General features: G+C 38.2%; 1 protein-coding gene across 7 annotated transcripts; it reads left to right on the plus strand.

The window, feature by feature from the left end:
- Window positions 1-382: 382 nt before the first annotated feature.
- Window positions 383-22,651, plus strand: rilpl1 (Rab interacting lysosomal protein-like 1). 7 transcript variants are annotated; one of them, XM_044173476.1, is made up of 10 exons: window positions 384-960; window positions 7,779-7,926; window positions 9,848-9,966; window positions 11,278-11,523; window positions 12,432-12,608; window positions 14,478-14,528; window positions 14,611-14,765; window positions 14,857-14,961; window positions 17,238-17,325; window positions 18,990-19,126. In XM_044173476.1, the coding sequence occupies exons 1-10, from the start codon at window positions 673-675 to the stop codon at window positions 18,993-18,995; spliced, it is 1,383 nt and encodes a 460-aa protein (XP_044029411.1). In that variant the 5' UTR covers window positions 384-672; the 3' UTR covers window positions 18,996-19,126. The 7 variants fall into 7 exon arrangements, with proteins under 7 accessions (XP_044029412.1, XP_044029411.1, XP_044029410.1 ...); XM_044173477.1 differs by lacking the exon at window positions 18,990-19,126 and having other exon boundaries at window positions 383-960; window positions 17,238-17,331; XM_044173475.1 differs by lacking the exon at window positions 17,238-17,325 and having other exon boundaries at window positions 18,990-22,651.
- The last annotated feature ends 263 nt before the right edge of the window (window positions 22,652-22,914 follow it).

Consider the following 22,914-nt stretch of genomic DNA (forward strand, 5'->3'; position numbering starts at 1 on the left):
GTCAAATTCCACCACTGGTGACTAGTAACTAATGTTATCAGATAAATGTAGTGGAGTAAGAAGTACAGTATTTCCCTCTGAAATATCGTGGAGTAGAAGTATGACGTAGCATAAAAAAAAATACTCAAGTGAAGTACAAATACCTCAAAATTGTGCGTAAGTACTGTACTTGATTGAGTAAATACACTTACAGCTCACAGCTCTTACTTTCCACTGCTGGTAACAAATACATTTTTAAATCTTTAAATATATAATAATAATTATTATAATATTAATAACAATAATATACTGTATATAAAAATAATAATAATAATAATAATACAGAAATTGTTGCATCACATTCGTCAATGCTGGTTTTATTTTGAAACCTGTAGCCGGAAGTCCTAAGTTTTAACATGGCGTAGTTGACAATGGTGGCCGCTAGCTTCCAGGAGGGACAGCAGCCGATATTTATCCCAAACAAATCAAACCAAAGCCCGGGGTCAGCCGTTAGTGATGGATGAGCGATAGTTCCGGTGTTTTATGTTGTTTTACGGTGTATTGGATTACAGGTTTTAACGATAAAGCGGTAGAGTTTAGCTAACTTAGCAGAATTGTTCTGCCGGGGGAAGGAAGTTTGCTGTGGCGGAGGAAAGCATAATAGGAAACCGGGGAGGGCCAGAATATCCCGACATGGAGGACTCCGGCTCGGCCCTGGAGAAAAATGTGGCGGACCTCACGGTGATGGACGTGTATGACATCGCCGCGGTGGTGGGCCAGGAGTTCGAGCGGATCATAGACCAGTACGGCTGCGAGGCTCTGTCCAGGCTGATGCCCAAAGTGGTGCGGGTGCTGGAGATCCTGGAGGTGATGGTGAGCCGCAACAGCATCAGCCCGGAGACCGAGGAGCTGCGGCTGGAGCTGGACAAGCTGCGGCTGGAGCGGCTAGACCGGCTGGAGAAGGAGAAGAAGCACAGAAAGGTCCCGCAGCGCACACCGACAGGCCCGATCACACCTGTATCACACCTGTATCACACCTGGATCACACCTGGATCACACCTGCACCACACCTGCATCACACCTGGATCACACCTGTACATAAAATGTATTATTGACAAGTTTGTTAGTAAACAAATAAACAGCAGTGGTGATACTTTAAGTACAAGTTGCTGATAATATTACTTGTACTTAAGTAATGTTTTCAATACAGGACTTTTACTTGTAATGGAGTATTTTCACAGTCTGGTATTGCTGTTTTTACTTAAAAGGATCTGAATACTTCTTCTTCTTCTACAGCAGTAAAGTGCTAATTACACACAAAGTGTCAGTAATAATAATACAATAATACAATAGTAAAACACAAATTTTTCAGCATAAGAGTACTTAATCTATAATAATAAGTGATGTATTATTATACTAAGTACGTTTACTCAAGCACTGTACAATTTTGAGATACTTTAATTGAGTATTTCCATTTTATGCTACTTTATACTTCTACTCTGCTACAATTTGAAGGCAAATATTGTGCTTTTTACTGCACTGCATTTATCTGACAGCTTTAGTCACTTTGCAGACTGAGATTTTACGTACAAAACATATGGTGAACTGATAAAACAATAAGTTCATCATATGTTTTGTAGTAAAATAGACAACAGGATATAAAATAGTTCAGATCAGCTCCACTTCGACCAACTACAGCAGTAAAATGCTAATTACACACAAAGTGTCAGTAATAATAATACAATAATAAAATAGTAAAACACTCACAGGGATCACTTTTCTGCATTATGAGTACTTTTACTTTTGATATTATAAGTACATTTGCTGATTATACTACTAATTTAATATAATGTTATGTTTTCCATACAGGACTTTTACTTGTAATGGAGTATTTTCACAGTCTAGTATTGCTACTTTTACTTAAGCATCTGAATAATCTGAATCCGCAAAGTAACGAGCAGTGGTGGAAGAAGTATTCAGAACTTTTACCTGAGTAAATGTAGAAGTACCACAGTGTAGAAATACTCTCTTACAAGTAAATGTCCTGCATTCAAATGCTTACTTAAGTAAAAGTATCAATAAAAGTAGCAATGCCACAGTGTAACTTACTTAAGTAAAAGTACAAAAGTATTAGCATCAAAATATACTTAAAGTACTAAAAGTAAACATACTCATTATGCAATATGACCCAGTACAGAATATTACATATTATATTAATGGCTTATAATTATTGTTATTATGTTCATCACTTTAATGTTGCAGCTGGTAAAGTTGGCGCTAATTTTAATTACTTTATATTCTTTGTTTATATATATATGTAAACAGACCAGAGGTGGAGGAAGTATTCAGATCCTTTCCTTAAGTAAAAGTACCAATACCACTGTAAAAAATACTCCATTACAAGTAAAAGTCCTTCACTGAAATGTTACTTAAGTTAAAGTATGTACGTATTATCAGGAAAATGTACTTAAAGTATCAAAAGTATTCAAAGCAGAGAAATGGCCCCTGTGAGCAGTGGTGGAATGTAACTAAGTACATTTACTCAAGTACTGTAGTTAAGTAAAGTGAGTACTTGTACTTTACTTATCTAATTTATGCTACTTTATACTTCTACTCCACTACATTTATCTAAAGTTACTTGGATTTTACAGACAAAACATTTGATCAACTTATTAAATATGATGCATTGTTATAGATTAAAGGCCCCACGGACCCTCACAGGTGTTTTCAGTCATGCGGCTCAGGCTGGAGTCAGGGATATACGTGAGGTCATCATGTACTTATAAGAATGATACAGTAAATGTAATTACTCGTGTGTACAAATTATTATCTTGTGTGCACAAGATAAAAAAAAAAGTATAATCTTTCGGGACCTCGAAGGCTCCATAATGCAACGCTCTGAAAGGCGCCATTTTGCGTGTGAGTACTTTTGTGAGTATTTGTACGCTGTGGTATTGTTACTTTTACTTAGTAAAGGACCTCTGAGTACTTCTTCCACCACTGAGTGTATATCTAATGATACACTATGTATATACTATTATATATTATATCATTATATTATTATTCCTTATGCATTAATGTAAAAGCAGCATTTTACTGTAGCTGGTTGAGGTGGAGCTCATTTTGTATCGGACTGCAGCCGATGATTATTTTCATTATGGATTAATCAGCTGGTTATTTTCTTGATCAATCCATTTATTTTATATTACAGTCTAAACAGAGCTCAGAGTGACGCCTTCAGATGTTTTGTCCGACCAACCGCAAAATGATTGGTTTTACTGTAATTTAAGACAAAGAAAAGCAGCAAATTGTCACTTTTGAGAGGCTGAAATCATGAAATGTTTCAGGCAGTTTTGCATGAAAAATGTCTTGAACGATTAATCAAAACAGTTGCTGATTAATTTTTGGGTAATTGACTAATCAATTAATTGATTAACTGACTAATTGTTTGAGCTTTGTCATATGTTTTGTAGGTAACATCTTGATTTGTAAAGTAACTAAAGCTGTCAGATTAATGTAGTGGAGTAAAAAGTACAATATTTCCCTCTGAAATAGAGTAGAGGTATCGTGAGATGGAAATACTCGAGTGATGTACAAATACCTCACGTTTGTACTCAAGTACAGTACTTGAATAAATGTACTTGATTTAACTCACCCAGTCAGATAGTTCCTGTTTGTTTAGCTACAGATGATGACAGCCGATGGAAAATGTGTCTCTGACTCAGCAGGAAAATGTTGCTCCTCTCGCACTCCAGTTATATTTGTTTCCAATTTAGTATGAGAAGTATTCAAGATTATGCAATCTGAACTGCATGAAACCTTTTCCGAAAACTAACTAACTAAGCCTGCAAATGGACGCTATTGACTAAAACATCACAGATCAAATTCAGGTCATAAGAGCTTAAAAGTAACAAATACAGTAAGAAAGTTGTGTTGAGTGCTATAAACAATATTGTAGTGACTGACTTTGTATAGTAGGAGATAAAACTACCATAACTTCTGAGAAGCCTCTGAGAAGCAGTGGTGGAAGAAGTACTCAAAGTATAACAATGTAAAAATACTCTATTACAAGCAAAAGATCTGCCTTCAAAATAAGTAAAGTATCAAAAGTAAAAGTACTGCACAAAAATGGCCCCTGTGACTGATATATTATTATATATGACATTATTAGATTATTAATATTGATACATCGATGTGTAAGTAGTAGAGCTGCAGCGATTATCTACAGATGATTAATCGGCAGCTATTTTGATAATTAATTAATCATTTAAGACATTTTTTCATGCAAAAATGCCGAAAATTCACTGGTTCCAGCTTCTCAAATGACCAAAACGATTAACTGAGAAAAATAATCGTCAGATTAATAGAAAATTAAAAATAATCACAGTAAAGTAGTAAAGAGCATTTTACTGTTGTAGCCGCTCGAGGTGGAACTAGTTTTAACTACTTTATACACAGTTAGCTAGTTTTAACTACTTTATGTACAGTTAACTAGTTTTAACAGCTTTATATACAGTTAGCTAGTTTTAACTGCTTTATATGCAGTTAGCTAGTTTTAACTACTTTATATACAGTTAGCTAGTTTTAACAGCTTTATATACAGTTAGCTAGTTTTAACAGCTTTATATACAGTTAGCTAGTTTTAACTTCTTTATATACAGTTAGCTAGTTTTAACTGCTTTATATACAGTTAGCTAGTTTTAACTGCTTTATATACAGTTAACTAGTTTTAACTACTTTATATACAGTTAGCTAGTTTTAACTTCTTTATATACAGTTAACTAGTTTTAACTACTTTATATACAGTTAACTAGTTTTAACAGCTTTATATACAGTTAAGTAGTTTTAACTTCTTTAAAGCTTTAAAGCTGTCAGACAAATGTAGTGCAGTAAAAAGTACAATATTTACCCTCTGAAATGTAGTGGAGTATAAAGTAGAATAAAATGGAAATACTGAAGTAAAGTTTGAGTACATCAGTACGGTACCTAAGTACAGTACTTTAAATGTTCTCTGTTACTTTCCACCACTGCTGATGAGCTCACTTTAACCTCACTATTGACTATCACACTGCAGAAATATTGTGGTGGTTTTAAATCAGGACTACAGCTCGGAGTCAGTCTGCTCGGCGCTATAAAAAGGTTATATGTAAGTTTCTCGTGACGGTGACTGAGCCACGGTGAACAGCCACCCGTTCACTGATTAACTGTGTCTCATGAGTGTGATAAAGTGGATGTTTCTGGAGGTGACGCATGTTTCTGCTGTGACTGAGAAGGCACAGTCAGCTTATGTGATTTTCACATGGTAAGCGTCACATCGACAGCAGAAATACACGGTGCTAAACTCTCCAACATAGAAGTCTTGGGTGGGGAAAGTAAGGTCAACTAGAAGCATCAGTTGTTGTTTTTTCCACAAGTGTTCTCCTGTGTACTTATTGATTAAAAGGTTTTATTTGTCATATGCTCAAAAGGAAGCACGCACACTGGCTAAAGCAGCGGTGTCCAATAAAGAATATTAATAAGAAAAAGAGTAAAAACTAGAAAAAGAAATATAAAGATTAAAAATTAAAAGATAAGAAAACATAGATATATTAGGGCTGCAACTAATGATTATTTTCATTAGTAATTAATCTGCCGATTAAAGGCGACGTCTTCAAATGTCTTTTTTTTTTTGTCCGACAAACAGTCCAAAGTTTACTTTCATGTATGACAAAGAAAAACATAAAATCTTCACGTTTGAGAAGCTGGAAACAGAGAAGGTGTGGCATCTTTGCTTAAAAAATGACAGTTATTCAATTGTTCAGATTTAGATTAGATTCAGCTTTATTGTCATTAAGTAATAAGTACTGAGACAACGAAATGCAGTTTAGCGTCTAACCAGAAGTATAAAAAGCAGTGCAGAGTAATGTACATATGTATAGTGGTAATATATAAATAAACAGTAAGGGGTAGATATGAACAAGTGCAGCAGTTACCAAATATAAAGTGCAGGTGTAAGCACAAGTATACACAGCAGTATAAATATGAATGAATGAATACAGGTGAGATATATTCAGTATGGACAGTAGTATAAATATGTATGGGAAGAGCATATGTAGTATCAAATTTGTTGCAGATTAATTTTCTGTCAATCGATTAATCAACTAATCGTTGCAGCTCTGAAATATATGTACTATAAGTATTAAAATGTAAAAGTATATATTGGCTGTGCAATTTTTCCACAGTGTAAAAATGTAAAATGTACACGTCACAGCTGGAACGCAAACTATACAATATGCAAAGGATTATTTTAGGATTTTCGCTATTTTATTTATTTATTTTTACTAACAGTCTGTTTGTACTATGTGAAGTCATTATTTCTTTGGTTCCAGCTCCTCAAACGTGATAATTTGCTGCTTTTCTGTGTTTTATATCATTGTAAATTGTATATATTTTGTTGGTCGGATAAAAAAAAAAAAAAAAAAGCAGGGGGAATACCCTAATATGACATATCCAACTATACAAAACTGAATTAATTAAACAAACAACCAAAAAAAGAAATAAAAGGTTAGTTGTGAGTCAGAAAACCTACAACAGAAGACATTTGATAGAGACACAAATTGATTTTTCCCCCTTTCTCTCAGTCTTCAGGACACAGAAGCTAAATAATTACAGCATTATAATTATCCAGAGAGCCAATATTAATGTAAATGACTCTTTCAAGTTTAGCAGTTTTCGGCAGGGCTTTAGACCAAAAGGTTCTTCGTCTCCTTTCCCGTTCTCGACTGGCTTATTGTAAACATGGCATATAACTAGAGCTCTTCACGGCTCCACAGACGTGGTAGCAGGCGTGTAATATCAGATTTTAGGGCACAATCAAGCTTTTCTCTTCATACAGACGGGTGACAAATTAAAGGAAAAACTACTACTACAGAACACGAGGAGTCACTGAACGGTTTGATGGGAATGATGTGAATCCTATGCTGCTAAAGTCAACAGGCTTCATCCTCTGGGGAACATGAATGTACAGTGGTGGAGGAAGTATTCAGATCCTTTACTTAAGTAAAAGCACTAATACCACACTGTTAAAATACTCCACTACAAGTAAAAGTCCTGCCTTCAAAACCTTACTTAAGTAAAAGTATGTAAGTATTATCAGCTAAATGTAGTTTAAGTAAAAGTCGTCCCTGTGCAGTAAAGCGCTCCTGTCAGTGTTTTATTATATCTGATGTTTCTGGATTCATATTCCTGCTGCATTAATGTGTGTGTTGCATTTTACTGCTGTAGATGTTTAAGGTTGAGCTCATTTTAACTGCTTTATATACTGTTGGGCAGTTTAATCTGCAGCAATGCATCATGGTCTATAAGATCATCATGTGTTTGTAGCATCGCTGTCCTGTGAGAATCACGTATCTCTGAAAAGTCGACTTTTCATTAGAAAAACAGCCTGTTTTCAGCTCTGTGACGATGCGATTTCCAGCTGATCCGAGGGGGGTTAAAGAGTTTATTTAGCTTCAGGAGGAGGAGAGTTTTCTCAGCGCTTAAAGGAAACACTTATGGCGTAAAAAGTACAATGTTTGCCTCTGAGATGTCGTGGAGTAGAAGTATAAAGTTGCATAAAATGGAAATACTCACGTAATACTCAAGTACTTAACTACAGTACTTGAGTAAATGTACTTGCAGGTAGCGACATCCTGAAGGCAGCAATGAGAATTTCCTTGCCAAGATGAGGTCATCTTAATATGGCCACATGTAGAGGACGTGATCAATAACATATAATAATAAATATAATAATGCATATGTGTTTTATTGTCTGAGTACAGGAGCTGGAGCTGGTGGAGGACGTATGGAGAGGAGAAGCTCAGGACCTGCTCTCCCAGATCGCTCAACTGCAGGAGGAGAACAAAAGCCTCCTCACCAACATGTCCATCAAAGACCCCATGAGTGAGGAGGACCTGCAGAGGCATGAGGGTGTGTTCACAACACACACACACACACACACACAGACAGCAGGGTTCATTAACTTTAGATGCTGAAAATCATAATATGTAAAGGATAACGTACAGCGAGCCGGTCGTTATTGCGAAATTAACCGCGACAGGGTGATGCAGGACCCCAACGCGAAGCATGAAATGCGAGGGGTCTTAATGACCGGCTCGCTGTACATTATCCCGCTTATTACACGGATACTTACTGAAGAAATCAATAATTTGACACCAATTATTGATTTAATTAATTTAAAAATGCCACAGGATTGATATGATTGGTCTCCGGAGTCTATGATCAGAACTGCGTCCATAGCAACAGTCTGTTATTCATAACAGCGAAATAATGCTCTTAAGAAATAATGCCGTAATTGACCAATCAGAATCGAACATTCAACAAAGCCATGTAATAATGTTTATTTAATATATTTTTGTATTATTTTTAATAATGATTTTATTTTCTCGTTGCCTCCTGAAATGTTTTAATCCTGGTTCAACCGTGTGAAGCACTTTGCAACTTTATTTTGAAAAGTGCTGTATAATTAAAGTTTACTATTATTATTGTTATTATTATTATTATTATTATTACAGGTTTGTTAGAACAATAAATTTGACATTAGGGCCACAGTGGAGACCTTGAAATTGGTGCTTTTTGAGGAAAGTGTGCTTTAAAAATATTCTATAATACAAACAGGATGTTGTCGTTGACGTTAAATGAATAGTTTGATATTTTGGGAAATGTGCTTCAGAGCTGCAATAATCAGTCGATTAATTGTTTATATCATTGTAAACTGAAAGTCTTTGGGTTTTGGACAAAACAAGACATTTGAAGACATCACTTTAGGTTCTGGGAAACTCTGGTGGACATTTCTCACCATTTTTGTGACATTTTATAGACCAAACAATTAACTGATTGAGAAAATAATCAGCAGATGAATCGATTATGAAAATAATTGTTAGTTAAGTTGCCCTACTATACTTATTTCCTTTCTTGCCGAGAGTTAGATGAGACTATTGATATCACTCTCATGTCTGTACTAGAAATGTGAACCTAGAGCCAGCAGCTGGTTAGCTTAGCTTTGCATAAAGACAGGAAACAGGTGGAAACAGCTGGCCTGGCTCTGTCTGAAAGTAAGGCAATCCGCCTACCGGCACCTCTAAAGCTCACAAATTAACATGATATCTCTCCTTTGTTTAAACCGAAATGTAAAAACGACAAGTTGCATTTTTACGGGGGTTATGTGTATCGGAACCATTTCTTCTTCAGGCAACCAGCAGTGTCTTTATGCTAAGCTAAGCTAACTGTCTCCTGGCTGCATGTATGTGGCGTATTTACCATGCAGACAAACACGAGAGTGGTATCAATCTTCTCAAATAACTCTCGGCAAGAAAGCGAATAATTTATCCAAAATGTCGAACTACTCCTTTAAGTTATTTTTGGCTACCTGCTGATTGTGTTCTGGTTTTGCAGAAAACTTTCACTGACACTCGCTGTGTCTCACTTTCCCTCTCTCTCTCTCTCTCTCTGTTGTGTCACACACACACACACACACACACACACACACACACACACACACACACACAAAGGAAGCCTTCTCTGTGTCTGACGGCGAGCCAGTCTTGTCTCTGCATCAGAGGCTCTTTCGTGGTTTCACACAGAGGCCACAGTCACCCTGACACACTGTGGACAGACCAGCCTCAGTATACAAGCACACCTGCTAGACACACACACACACACACACACACACACACACACACACACACAGACACGCATGTTCCCTCTGTACAACTCTGTCCAATGACTTTTCTCTTCCAGTAAAAACAGATTATAAAGAATTGATAAGAGAATGCTAAGGATCTACTTTGTGCGTTCACTCCCCTCACTGTCTTCTCTCTGTGGTCGCCAGGTATGACGGAGAGAGAGAGGCAGGTGATGAAGAAGCTTAAAGAAGTGGTGGACAAGCAGAGAGATGAGATTCGAGCAAAGGACCGTGAGCTCACGCTGAAAAACGAGGACATAGAAGCAGTAAGGCGACGAACTCACCGTCTCAGCAGGAGTGGGCTGTGATGTTTTCTACTTAAAGCTGCAAAAACTTTTTAAATTTTGATATGTTCAGTACTCAGAGATGTCATGTAGCTATATCTCCATGTAGGAGCTGCAATGATTAGTTGGTTAAAGGATTAGTCGATTGACAGAAAACTAATTGATTGAACTGATTAATCTTTTGGTCTTTTTTAATTTTTAAGCAAAAAAACAATCTCTGGTTCAAGCTTCTCAAATGTGAATATTTGCATAAATGCGAATACAGAAATCTGTTTCCGATAAAGGTATTTGTTTTATCGGCCAAATTTTTGTCATCAGTCTTTTTAGGACACATTGTCGGACAAATGTAAGAAACCATAACAATACATAACCGGGACACCATCAGTTTAAGCTGAGCAAAGGAGTTGCCTGTATAACTTCCTCGTACACTTTTGTTGAAGACAATCAGTGGGATTCAGTTCAATTTGATAAATTGCCTCACAAGGTCACCAAGGCGGCACCTGCTGTGTTAATTCTGTCTTTGACTCAGCGATTCTTTGTTATGCTAGTTTTGATGATACATTTTTAATTTGTCACTTCTTGTGGACTGAAAATATATAAAGTGGCCATGCCTGACACCAGAATTAAAATTCAGGGCACAACAATTAGATTTTATTTGAAGTGTTTATACACAAAAAAACTTTCCCGATGCAGCTTTAAAATGGATGATTAAAGGTGGGGTGTGCGATTCTAATCCAACACACGTGCCGCTAGCTGTCCGTTCTGTGTGTGAGCTGAAAAAAACTCTGGTGTTTGTACACAGCGCTGGCTCTGTACCTATTGCCCTCTCCCTATTATGGGAAATAAACACAACACTATTACAGCCATGATTTATGTGTCAGGTAACGTTAAATGACATTCAGCTTACTTTCTAGTTTGCCAAGATGTGCTGTTGTTGTGATGTTAGCTATAGTAGCAGGAGAGTTGTGAGTATCGCTGTCTGGAGCTGCTGTGCTGGCTCTGGGAAACCGTCTCCTCCTCTCTGGCTGTTAGCTTCGCAGCAGCAGCTGTACGGACAGTTTGCTAACCCGCAACTTAGCTAACGTTAGTTACATTACTTGCTGTGTCGTTGTCTATATCATGGTATTTGTCATGGTGTTGGATTTCTCCAGAATTGCATTCCCCACCTTTAAATAGTTCTACATAATAAGAGTTTTTCAGCTGTTTTCAATCATTCCTGTCCTCTCATACTCTGAGCATATTTTTATAAATTACCCATACTCCCCCTGTCTATCTGTCTGTGTGTTTCTGCAGCTCCAGCAGCAGCAGTCTCGCCTTATGAAAATCAACCACGACCTACGCCATAAAATCTCTGTGGTGGAGGCGCAAGGGAAAGCACTGATTGAACAGAAGGTGGAACTGGAGGCCGGTGCTCAGGCGCGGGGGCAGGAAGTCAGTGCCCTTCGGCAGGAAGTTACACGCTTGAGGGAACGACTTCAAGGTGACCTGCCTGCCCATAACCCCGAGGAACCCCCACCTCAGCCCCCCTCACCTGCAGAGGTAACACAGCACACGAAACCATTAAAACATACATGTGAGCTTGTAGTCAATATAAATTAATATCGAAATTAGTTAAAATATCTGTTTTAATAGATTTAATAGACTTTAATGGCATCCTGTTAGCTCAATATAAGCACAATGTAATACGGGTTAAAATCTGGTCCTCTGTCTCTCTCAATCTTTCTTTATTGTATCTAAAAAGGTTAAACTGCCTTAGTTTAAAAAAGTCTTGAAAAGGGACTTGAAAGGAACTCTTGCCGAGAGTTCGATTAATACCACTCTCATGTCATTAGCTTAGCTTAGCATAAAGACTGGAAACAGGGGGAAACAGCTAGCCTGGCTCTGTCCAAATATTAAAAATCTGCCTAGTTCCAGCACATAAAACCACAACGACAAGAAACGAGATATAACGTGTTAATTAGGGAGATTTAGAGGTGCTGGTAGGCAGATTTGTTTACCTTTGGACAGAGCCTAGCTAGCTGTTTCCCCCTGTTTCCGGTCTTTATGCTAAGCTAAGCTAAAGTCTCCTGGCTCTAGCTTCATATTTACTGTGCAGATTTGAGAGTTGAATCGATCTTGTTGTCTAACTCTCGGCAAGAAAGCAAATGAGCGTATTTCTAAAAATGTCCAACTATTCCTTGAAGTTAGAAATACTTTAATGATAATTACAAATACAGCTACACAATCATATTAATTGCAATGCCAACCAGCTGCATGTTCCAGTTTTAAAAGCGGTCTGATCACTTTTATGTGCAACTCAAACCAATATGAAACCAATAATATTCCACTGAAGCCATATAGCTTTAACCCAAATTGCAGGTGCATAAATCAATACAAAATGCTCAAAAAAGAGATAATAACTAAAACTGCTTTGTAAATAGATAATAAAGTGTCTTTTACTCCGCCAGCATGGTAAAGCTGCTACAGTGGTTGTGGAGGCTGAGGGCTGGTCAGACAGACCTGACCCCTCTGAGCTGATGTTTGGTGGGTTTGATCCTTCCCCACGACCCCTGCCAGGTTCCCTCAGCCCAGAGGGACACGAGGATGGGGACGAGGAGGCTGAGGACGAGGCAGTGTTGCTCTGGGTAATACAGAAGTGCTAGGTAGCAAGCCAGAGTGGTGTGATTGTCCTGACTCTAACTGCAAACCTGCACTCCCCTCCCAGAAGAACTACCACATCGGTAGAAACAAAAAAAGCAAGTGGACTAACATTAGTTTGACCCATGAGAAGTGCTGAAATGGCTTGGCGTGGGTGTTTACGAACTAACAGAGAGTGTCAGTAGGATTTGTCGTTCCTCGGCCAACTGGGTGAGACTTTCTGGACAACACACCGATGACCTTTCTAAATATAGAGCACTCTGACTGCTCAGCCTCTAACAGCACTTGAAATTGTCCTTTAATGATCCTGAAACACTGACAACAGAAATGAAAGTCCAACTGAAATGAAATTGCATCTTTTCTTTCCTGCTGCAGCATTCATATCTGCTCAGTAAATCACATCACGTCTTGTGTTCTCTATGGAGAAGTAAATTAGAAACCAAAATGGAGAAGTTTATATATTTTTGTTCCATGATGGCACCCCCTATCTGACCAATTTGTCAGAATACCGTTAGTTCTCCTTCTACGTAGATGGAGAACTTGTTTCCAAACAGCCAATCAAACTGCTTCATTTTAAAACATTATTTGCATAAAGTTTCCATCCAAATGTAGCACACATTTTTACCAAATTTGTGCCAATGTGCGTTTCCATCCACTACTGTTATGTGATTATTAGTAGTCGGCTCATGGAGATAAACAGTTGGTGGCACTAATTCTCCAGTCAGGTGCCATTCAATTATTGCAGAAGAAGAAGGCACAAAAGATGACGCAATTAAAAAAGCGTCAGTCAGACCTCAAATGGTGGGAAAAAATGTGCAAAAAGTGATGGAAATATGGCATTTCTGTTAGTTTCTGTTAATTTGAGGAAGGTTACAGTCTCCTAATCGCTCCACACAGATCTGATGTTTTCGTCTGCCGACATTTCTCGTCTCTTCAGTGGAAGCTTGAGTGACGTTTAAGTCGCATGCTTCGTGTACGTCATGATGGACTGTACTTATATAGATGATTTACTCACTAAGTCTGTTTCCGTTCCATTTTATCGCATTTTGTTTTTATCAACACACCAACTTTTCCACCTCAGTCAAACGTTAAAACTTTATTGTGATATTTAGAGTTTCCAGCTTTTCCACTCAGGTTTTTTTATGTGCAAATTTAAAATGTGCATAAAAACAGGTGGATGGAAATGCTCTTACTGACTAACAGCCAGACAGCAGGAGCCCATAGCCACAGAAGTCTCCTTCTTATCTAACTTACAAACATGAACACACGTTTTGTCCTACACCTTTCGCTTGTCGAACGAGCGACCAAACAAACATTCACCGGGGAAAAGTGCACTGCTAACATCAGTTTGCAGGCTAGATGGGCAATTAGCTGGTCAGTTGCAACACATTAAACAGCAGATAATATATGTAACGGGCCTGCAAATGTCACTTTGGTCCAGTTACGTACTGGAGTGGTCCTTACTCTTCAATACCACTAACACCACGCTCGTGACATGTAGCTACAGCACAAGTTTGTTTACTTTGTCTCTCGTTCCCTTTTGCTGCTGTCAGTCAAACACCAACACGCCCCCCAGCCGGCTGAGACGAAAAGGAGCATCTTTACTTCCTTTTAAAAGAAAAACAGTTTCAGTTGGACTTGTGTATAGAATACATATCTTTAAGAATTATAGTCTGTTTTTTGCTCAGAGCATGAGTGACTTCTGTCAGCTGCATGCGTTGCTGTGTTGACAGTGAATGTCTCGAGTGTGATGCGTTAAAAAAACAAAGTTTTAGCCTAAAGGGAGGAGGGAAGGATGAACAAATGTATAGGAACAAGGCCTGATGTCTGACTTAGAGTTCAACGTTTGCCACCAGGAGGCGATGTGCGATGAGGACATGCCTGCTGTGTTCCAATATTTTACCAAGGTATCCTCACTTCCTTCCCGCCTTCCTTCCTTCCTTTTCTCTGGTTTGGTTTCCTCTTTGTGATGCATCTGTCTCTCGCCAGGAGGCGTTGTGCGAGGAGGAGTCGGGAGCCCTGGACCCAAAGGACCCCAACCGGCCCCGGTTCACCCTGCAGGAGCTGAGGGATGTCCTCCACGAGAGGAACGAGCTCAAGGCCAAAGTCTTCCTGCTGCAGGAGGAGCTGGCCTACTACAAAAGGTACTCACAGACACATATATTTCAATCTGAGGAGATAAATTCTTATAATAGAGCATCATTACTTGTAATTGTTGATAATCTGTTTCCGCAGTGATGAGACAGAAGATGAGATTGGTACTCCTTCTCCTTCTCCCTCACCTGAACTGAGGACTCGCTCCCGTTCTTCTGCCCAGCCAGAGTCAGGAATCAAACGCCTGTACGTTGTGCTCACATGCCTGCAAATACACTCACTCACTCAGATACATCTGCTCATGAAAACACTCTGAAAACAGCCTGTTCAAACCTCACAGACCACCTTCCTTCACTTTGAGGTCAAAAACACTCAGCCAGATTGCTTTGCATGGCTTATTAAAATGGTCCCTGCATGCTCAAACATTTCCATATTAGTCTTTACAAGAAATATGCAAATAAAATCTTAAAGTAACGTCTCTTCACCAGCAGTACCAGACATTTGGGACTATTTCAGGCTGGTAACATTAGCTTTGAGTCTGGCTGACTGTCATCTGATAATATTTTAATACCCTCGATGCTGCGGTGGATATTATACAAGATGACTTCATATGGAGTTATTAACTAGGTGAAAGCAGCTTAACAAAATGTCATCACCCATAATAGAAACACATTAGCACCAAATTGAAAATATAACCACAAGAATAGTTGTTTCATCTTCATCCACTAAAAAATAACTTTCAGCGATTATAACTGGAAACAGCTCAGACATACGCCCACTTCCTGTGTTTGTTTGGCCTGTAAAAACAAAGATAAGGAGATAACACGGCAGCTACTGTATCTAAAATGTGTCAGATTATTGTTTGTTTCAGCATGACGCTCTGGTTCATGGCATAGATCCGAGGCGTCCATGTAAAAATCAGACTTTACAACAACACATGACGTAATCTTGTTAAAATGTTTTTTGTACCATCATAGGAGCTTTTTATTATGTAGGGTTTCGCCCTGGAAACTGGTTAGAGAAGGGGGTAAGCTGCTGGTAAGAAGCTGTATTTTTTACTTGACATTGTGACGTCCTGTAGTAAGTAATTACTGCAAAGCGGACATTTGATGTGATCAGTGACTCACCTGCTGAGCTGAATCACACAGATCTCATCTCGTTATTAATGTAGTTACCAGATGACGGTTGAAACAGTCGCCTCACCTATTGAATATGTGGCCTTTGCTGTGTGTCGTGTCACTGCTTGTTTTCCCTGAAGCTTAATAAGCCTAATATTGTATTTCATAAAAATCTAGTAATTTCTTCTTTTATTTGAGGTGAGGTGACGCACCTCCACTATAAAACACTGCGGGTAAACCTGCTCTACATTCAGCAGTGAATTGGGATTTCAGACACTTATAAATCATCATTTTAGGTGCTGCAACTATGATTATTTTCATTATCTGTTATTTTTACAATCAAACGATTATTTGTTTAGTTTATAAAAAGTCACAGTGTCAAGTTCACAGCTTCACATAACTTATTTTCAATTTACAATCATATAAAACAGAGAAAAGCTGCAAATCCTCACAGTTTGAAAAGCAGGAAACAGCAAATGTTTGGCACTTATCCTTAAAAAAACAATGACTTAAATGAATAATCAATCACAACAATTGACTAATAGTTTCAGCCCTACATTATTTTGCGGCATCACTGCCGACTGTCGTGTCGATTGACTGTAACCGACATACGTGTCATAGGCGAAGCATTTCAGTGTGGGATTTTGAACATGTCATGGACACTACGCCGTGTGATCCATTGTAAAACAACACATTTAGGGCACTTTTTTTGATGGCACACAACATTTTACACTCATTTCTTACACAAGTAAATGTAGTTCAGTATAATATTGCTTTAAATAGGCAGTGAGCATGGAAAGTTCATCGCTGACCTTGGGATCAGCGTGTGTGACAATATAATCACATGATCAGTCACGTGATAGCAGGGGAGTGGTTTTGGACGCAGCCCCAGTCCAGACAGGATCTCTAACAACTCCTGAGAAGGTCACGCTGAACAAACAGTATCTGTGTGTGCTGATGCTGCGTTGCTCTACAGCACTGAGCCCTTTCTTCTGTTTCGAATCATTACCTCACTTATCAGCATTTGCGCAAAAGATTTGAGCTTTGAAGACAGCTTGCTTGGCTTCAGCACTATCTGGCATGCTCACCACTCTGTGTGCATGGCTAATGATTAGCATGATTTGTTCATGGGTCAGGTGTAGCACATGACACACACACACACAATTAATACCATGTTGCAAATGAAGGAGAGTGTTTTCATGTGCCTGCACCCATTTATTTTTCAGTCTACACTAAAATGAACTAAAGCATGACTTCTTTTGGTCTTTTGAACTTTACATTTGGGTCAAACAGAGGTCAAAGGTTGATGTGGTCCCTGTCTCCCCCCTGTTCGTCCCTCCCCATCCCCTTTCTCTATATATCTCTTCCTGTTTGTGCTTGTGTGTCTTTACCTCTGTGTAACAGGATCTTCACAGCCATTATGCCGATGGTGGCGGCTGGTTTGATCCCAGATGACCCCACTTTACAGCCAATCAGACGTCTCATATCGCTTGTATGACTCCATATTTGGTTGGCTTCAGAGTCTGTCACTTTCTCAGCTAACAGCCTCTATCCCCTTGCATGTGCCGGGGTTGCTTTTTGAGCCTTTTTTCCACCTTTGTAGTATTCTGATTGGCTGATTGTGGGGCTGTCTTATTCTTGTTATCACTGTGGATCAAACTAAATCAGCCAGTCAGAATATGAACGTGTAGTCTGTTGTCGTCTTGCCTCACTGACCACAGTAACAACTCGTTCACGTCTGCTCTAAACTCATGAAAATAATTCTGTGGAACGTACAAACTCAAGTGCTTTTAGCTCTTTTGCTAAAGCTAGTAATTAAAGCACAGCGAAGTCAACTCATCATGTTTTATTCTACAGTACTACGCTGATCAGTTCACATAGGATTCAGTTCAGAGTTGATTCCAGTTATAATCTTTAGAAATTTTGTTGATACTCGTACTCATTAATGTCAACGCAAACAAATATTAAAACATAACTTTACTCGTGTTAATGTAAAGGTGCTCTGTGCAGCATTTAGCATTTTATTTGATACATTAGTACAATTTCTGTAAACAAATAAATAAGAATAATAAATGAGAACATAATCAGTTCATAGCACTAGATTTTGGTTATATGGGAAATCTGCGGCACTGCAGCAGCGCCGAGATCGAAAAGTGGCTGATGGTATTGTTCTGGTGGCATATGCCACTTCTTACTGACATATGCTGTTGTATGCCTACACAGCATATCACTGCTGTTCCACTGACATATACCACTTATTACATTAAATAAATAAAAATTACATTTTGAAATCATGCCCGTTGGCATATAGCTAGTGTCATTGATCAAACTTTGTCCAAGGCTACTTCTGGTTTAGCCACAAGAAAAGTATAATGGTCATCACATCAGTGACAGTTACCTATAATAAGTGGTTTTCTTCTAGTATCATTATGGCATTAGCTAAAAGTCTTAGACAATACCTGCTGGTGGAACAGTAACATGCTGTTTTCATGTGGCACACAGCAGCGACATATGCCAGTAAACAATCGTCATAAGCCGCTGAGGAGTGCTTTTTGGCAGTGGCAGAGGAGTGACCATGTGCCATAAGCTGAACAAACAGCAGCGACATACCACTAGTCAAAGTGGCATACCACTAAGAATCGACATATGCCAGTAGAACAAGAGCGGCATAGCATAAACCACTTTTCGATCTCAGCATCACTCCGGCATTGCTTTACAGCACAGTGCAGTTTTTCAGCCAATGGCATATGGTGTAAAAAAATTACGCTCAAATTTATGCTTCATCAGTACAGCCGACAAGCAAACGAAATAAGGAAAACAACCCCACTGCTGCAGAAAGCATCAGGATTTGTAGGAAATTTGGTTTTATGTCAGGAGCAGATGCACAAACAAAACCACTGGCATGAGACAGAAGCGACAACTCTCCTCAACTCATTTGTTTACAGTAATTATACAAAGATGTCACAATTAATTTGCCAAAAAGAATACAATTTTGATGTATTGTTGTTAAATGCCACACATAGCACACTGCTGTGACACTCTAACACTGCTTTCCCAATGAATGATATTCACTGCACACACTACATGTTACTGTAAACCACTGTCATCTGACACTAAAGACACTGTCTCTGTCTTCTGTCCATCCTCTCGTCTCAGGTTTAGTTTCTTCTCCCGTGACAAGCAGCGGAGCTCGCAGCGGAGCTCGCAGTTTGACATCGGCTTCGGCTCGTGGGCAGGGAAAGACGACGTGTACACAGAACAAGCCCAGGAGGCGTTACAGCACATGTAGCTGCACCTGGACGGGATTTGTCGAGGTTACTCAAAACTCTTAACACTCCATGTCCATCTCTCGAAGCCAGCTTGTGAAGCGTCGATCACACACCAAACCACTAGTGACTCACACTGCTACTGAAATATCATGTGCTTGAGGTGAGAAGGCCGACAGAAAGAAGAGTGAACGGATCACCTTGAATGAGGCTCCAGCTTAGATAAAGAAATTCATAAAATCCTCTAAAAAAAAGAAGTTTATTTAAACACCTGAAAACTATACTGAATATCTCAGTGAGCACATACAAACTTCACTGTACAACAACTGCTAGAAAACGTGTTGGTGCCTGAAGGGTTTTACAGAATCAGACACGATGATCTGTAGAGGAGAGGGTAAACTCAAGTTGTATGATGGGAAACGGAAAGTTGTCGCAATCCAAGTGGTTAATGATATGTTGGTAAAAGGGCAAAATGAACGTAAGTGGGTGAAAAGTACTACGGAGATGAAGGCTTGGGACACAAAAGTGTGCTGTAAATGTTTTGTCTAAAAAAGACTTAATGAAAATGGGTTTTAACGGGTTCGCTTTTTGATGAAAGATGACGGTTTTATATTACGATCCCCGTAGAAAATAAAAGGCAAAGCTGCAAAGAAAACATAACAATCACTGCAGTTTTTCACTTTCTGATCATGAGATTTATTCTCAAAATGAGAGCAACACTTTTGTGTCCCATAAAATTTTTTTTGTCTGTCCTTGTTCATGTGGGCAACTAGTAGGTTCATCACCAGCATTTTAAAAATTCAGACTATCCAGCTCTACAAATCTAAAGGCGTTGTGTATAAAATGTTGCATAGAATCACAATTTAACAGCTGCGTACAGAAAACGATAAAAACACTTACAAATGCTTTTATTTATAAAATACGTCACGCAAAATACAGTAAGTATAGAAGTAAGTATGGAAGCCCATTTCTGCCAAGAAAAGAAACAAAATACATAAAGTGTAAAATACTCATGGTACGTCAAAATGATGAGATAAATTATGACTTTATAGTAAGTCAAAATTTTGACTTAATTTTTACTTTCTATCTCAATTGTAACTTAGTATGTCGTTTTTCTTTACTTAAGTCATAGTTTTGACTTAGTAACTCATAATACTGACTTAGTAACTCATAGTTTTGACTTACCAAGTCAAAACTATGAGTTACTAAGTCAGTATTATGATATACAGTAGTATCTTAAAATATTGACTCAGTAAGTCATCAATGTTTTGACTTAGTATAATTTGTATTTACCAAGTCAAAACTTTGATGACTTACTGAGTCAATATTCTGAGACAGTATCTCATCATTTAGATTTTTAATAATAATAATAGTAACTCATCATAGTTAATTTACTATGTCATAATTTTGACCCTGAATATTTTTATTTTTATCATGCATAACTCATCATCTGTTTGTCTTCTGTTCCCGGCGGAAATGGGCTTCCATAAGTAGGTGTGCGCTTCTCTCTAACTCGGTTATTACGAAATATCCACCATCCAGAGCCACAAAACACCTGCCTCACAAAGTCTGTTTTTAATTCCAACAGTGCCAAAGTGTGTCACTGCACATCATGAATATATTCAAACCTACAACAGCAATTTCAGTATCACCAGCTGAACCAAAGCAGGTTATAACACATGACTGTCCTCTTTGGTAATTAAGCAAACAGATGCAGTATATCGGGGGAAAACGTTACTCAACAGCTTGATTTTATGATCAGATACCTCATAGCCTTTGAGCACTCCAGGACGCAGTATAGCTAGATTTTACAAAAGCAGCATTGTCAGTATTAAACTCCTGTGTGAGACTTTACCTCTTAATTTGTGTTTTTAATATAACTGAGGATAAACACATTGATTTTAATTGTCCTGCCTGTATTTGAAGGAGAGACTTGGACCTGATCAGAGCATCCTTAAAAGGATCAGTCTGGTGTTATTCCATATTTTTCATATTGTCAACAAATCCCATGAACACACACACACTGTAGTTTATTTTGACTCAATCCCACACACACCGTCCTGCTGCCCCAAACACTCACTAGAGCACCAAATGTGTATCAATCCGCCGCTGAAAATAGTCCCCAACAAATGCGCTATTCCCTCCTGTTTGTTTGATAAAAACTACAGCGAGCAGCTGTTTTAAGAAATGATTTTGCGTTATTTAAAAAGGAATCCATTTTTAAAGATTTACGTCTTCAGTAGGAACTAATGGGCTTAGGGCTGAGAGCCACAGACAGGAAGTCAGAAAGTACTGAGAAACAACCTTACACGTTGTTGGTTTTGGTCTTTTCATGAGATTTGTTGACAATAAGTAGAATATAGAAAAACACCAGCCTTATCCTTAAATCATGTGCGTCTTCCCATAAGTTTGGCATGTATATGAGCCAGAACTTATTTAAAAAACCATGAGGTAAATCTTTTGTAGGATGATAAAGGAAAACTGAACTAAAGAACATTTGGAAAATGTTCATAGTAACGTTCTGCAAGTTTTGCCACTAAGCAAGGCAACATTCAATTTTTTTTGTTTTTTGTAAACCTACCTTTATCGTTTTGTCAGTACCCTATTCTACACCCTAAATATCTAACTTTCAGTTAACAAATCCCATGTACATCATGTAAAAAATACACAGCAATATGCACTTGCAAATTCAGGTTTGTTAAATGAGGTGTGTACGCGTTGACTTGTGTTTTTATGCATCATTGATACAAGGCCTCAAATATAAACATGGTTTCAAAGCTATGTTGTGAAAGTGCACAGCGGAAGAAAAACAGCATATCATTTGAATACAGCGTAAAATCATGAAGTTACATCACGCGTAACATTTAAATATTCCTCAGATTGAGCTATGGAGACTGCTGAGAAGTTAGAAATGACAGAATCAGATTGTGGTTTCTAAAATGGTGAAAACTAAGTGAATAAAGCTGAAGTGCCAAGTGTGGTTTATATTTTTTAAAAAGGCTAATCGGCGGTTGCCGCTTATGCTTTTACAGCTTGCCTTGACGCTTTAAACAATGACTGATGTCTTCACCCCTGAGAGGCAGTGAATAAGCTGTGGTGTGTTTAAAAGTAGTGGCACTTTATCTTCATTTATACTCACCCAGCAAGGTGGAATAAATGAATCTAAAATGAGATGAACACCGTAATGAGGCTAAAAATGAATGCGAGTCAACGAGTGTCAAAGCAGCTACCCGTGTTTCACATCTTCACAGACAAAATAATGATATTTATTGCAAGAGGGCATAATTTTCTAGACTGCATCTCGAAGTCAAAGGGATCTGGACAATTTTGGCATGAACATTGTGAAACATTAAAAAGGGAAATCTCAGACAACCTTTCCAAATGCTCACTCCAGTTCTTCAGCTCATTAAGTCAGTGTTGATCACCATCTCTTATGTGTTTCCCTGATTAAAATGGATATTTAAAAGATATAATGAATGGATCAGTGCTTTATTAAATGAGCTGGCTTTTATTCAAACATGTCTTCTCAATAATAAACAATTATGTAATGTTTGAGGTGTCTGTGTTTTTTGTTGTCTGTCTTCACTCATCACATAATATCAGAGATGAAGGAACAGATGTTTCCCACAGCTGAGCGGACAGGTGCTTCAGGTGTTTAGGTCATCATGCTAAAAATAAACTCAGAAAACTGTGCACATGTACAGTTGAAAAGAAATTACATCCATCATGATTAATTATGGACTAATGTTGTATTGTAATGATGGTGCACCGTGAGCGTGATCTTACAGATTTTAACCTACAACAATGAAAAATAC

Source organism: Siniperca chuatsi, linkage group LG18 (assembly GCF_020085105.1).
Source record: "Siniperca chuatsi isolate FFG_IHB_CAS linkage group LG18, ASM2008510v1, whole genome shotgun sequence".
Taxonomy (NCBI): domain Eukaryota; kingdom Metazoa; phylum Chordata; class Actinopteri; order Centrarchiformes; family Sinipercidae; genus Siniperca; species Siniperca chuatsi.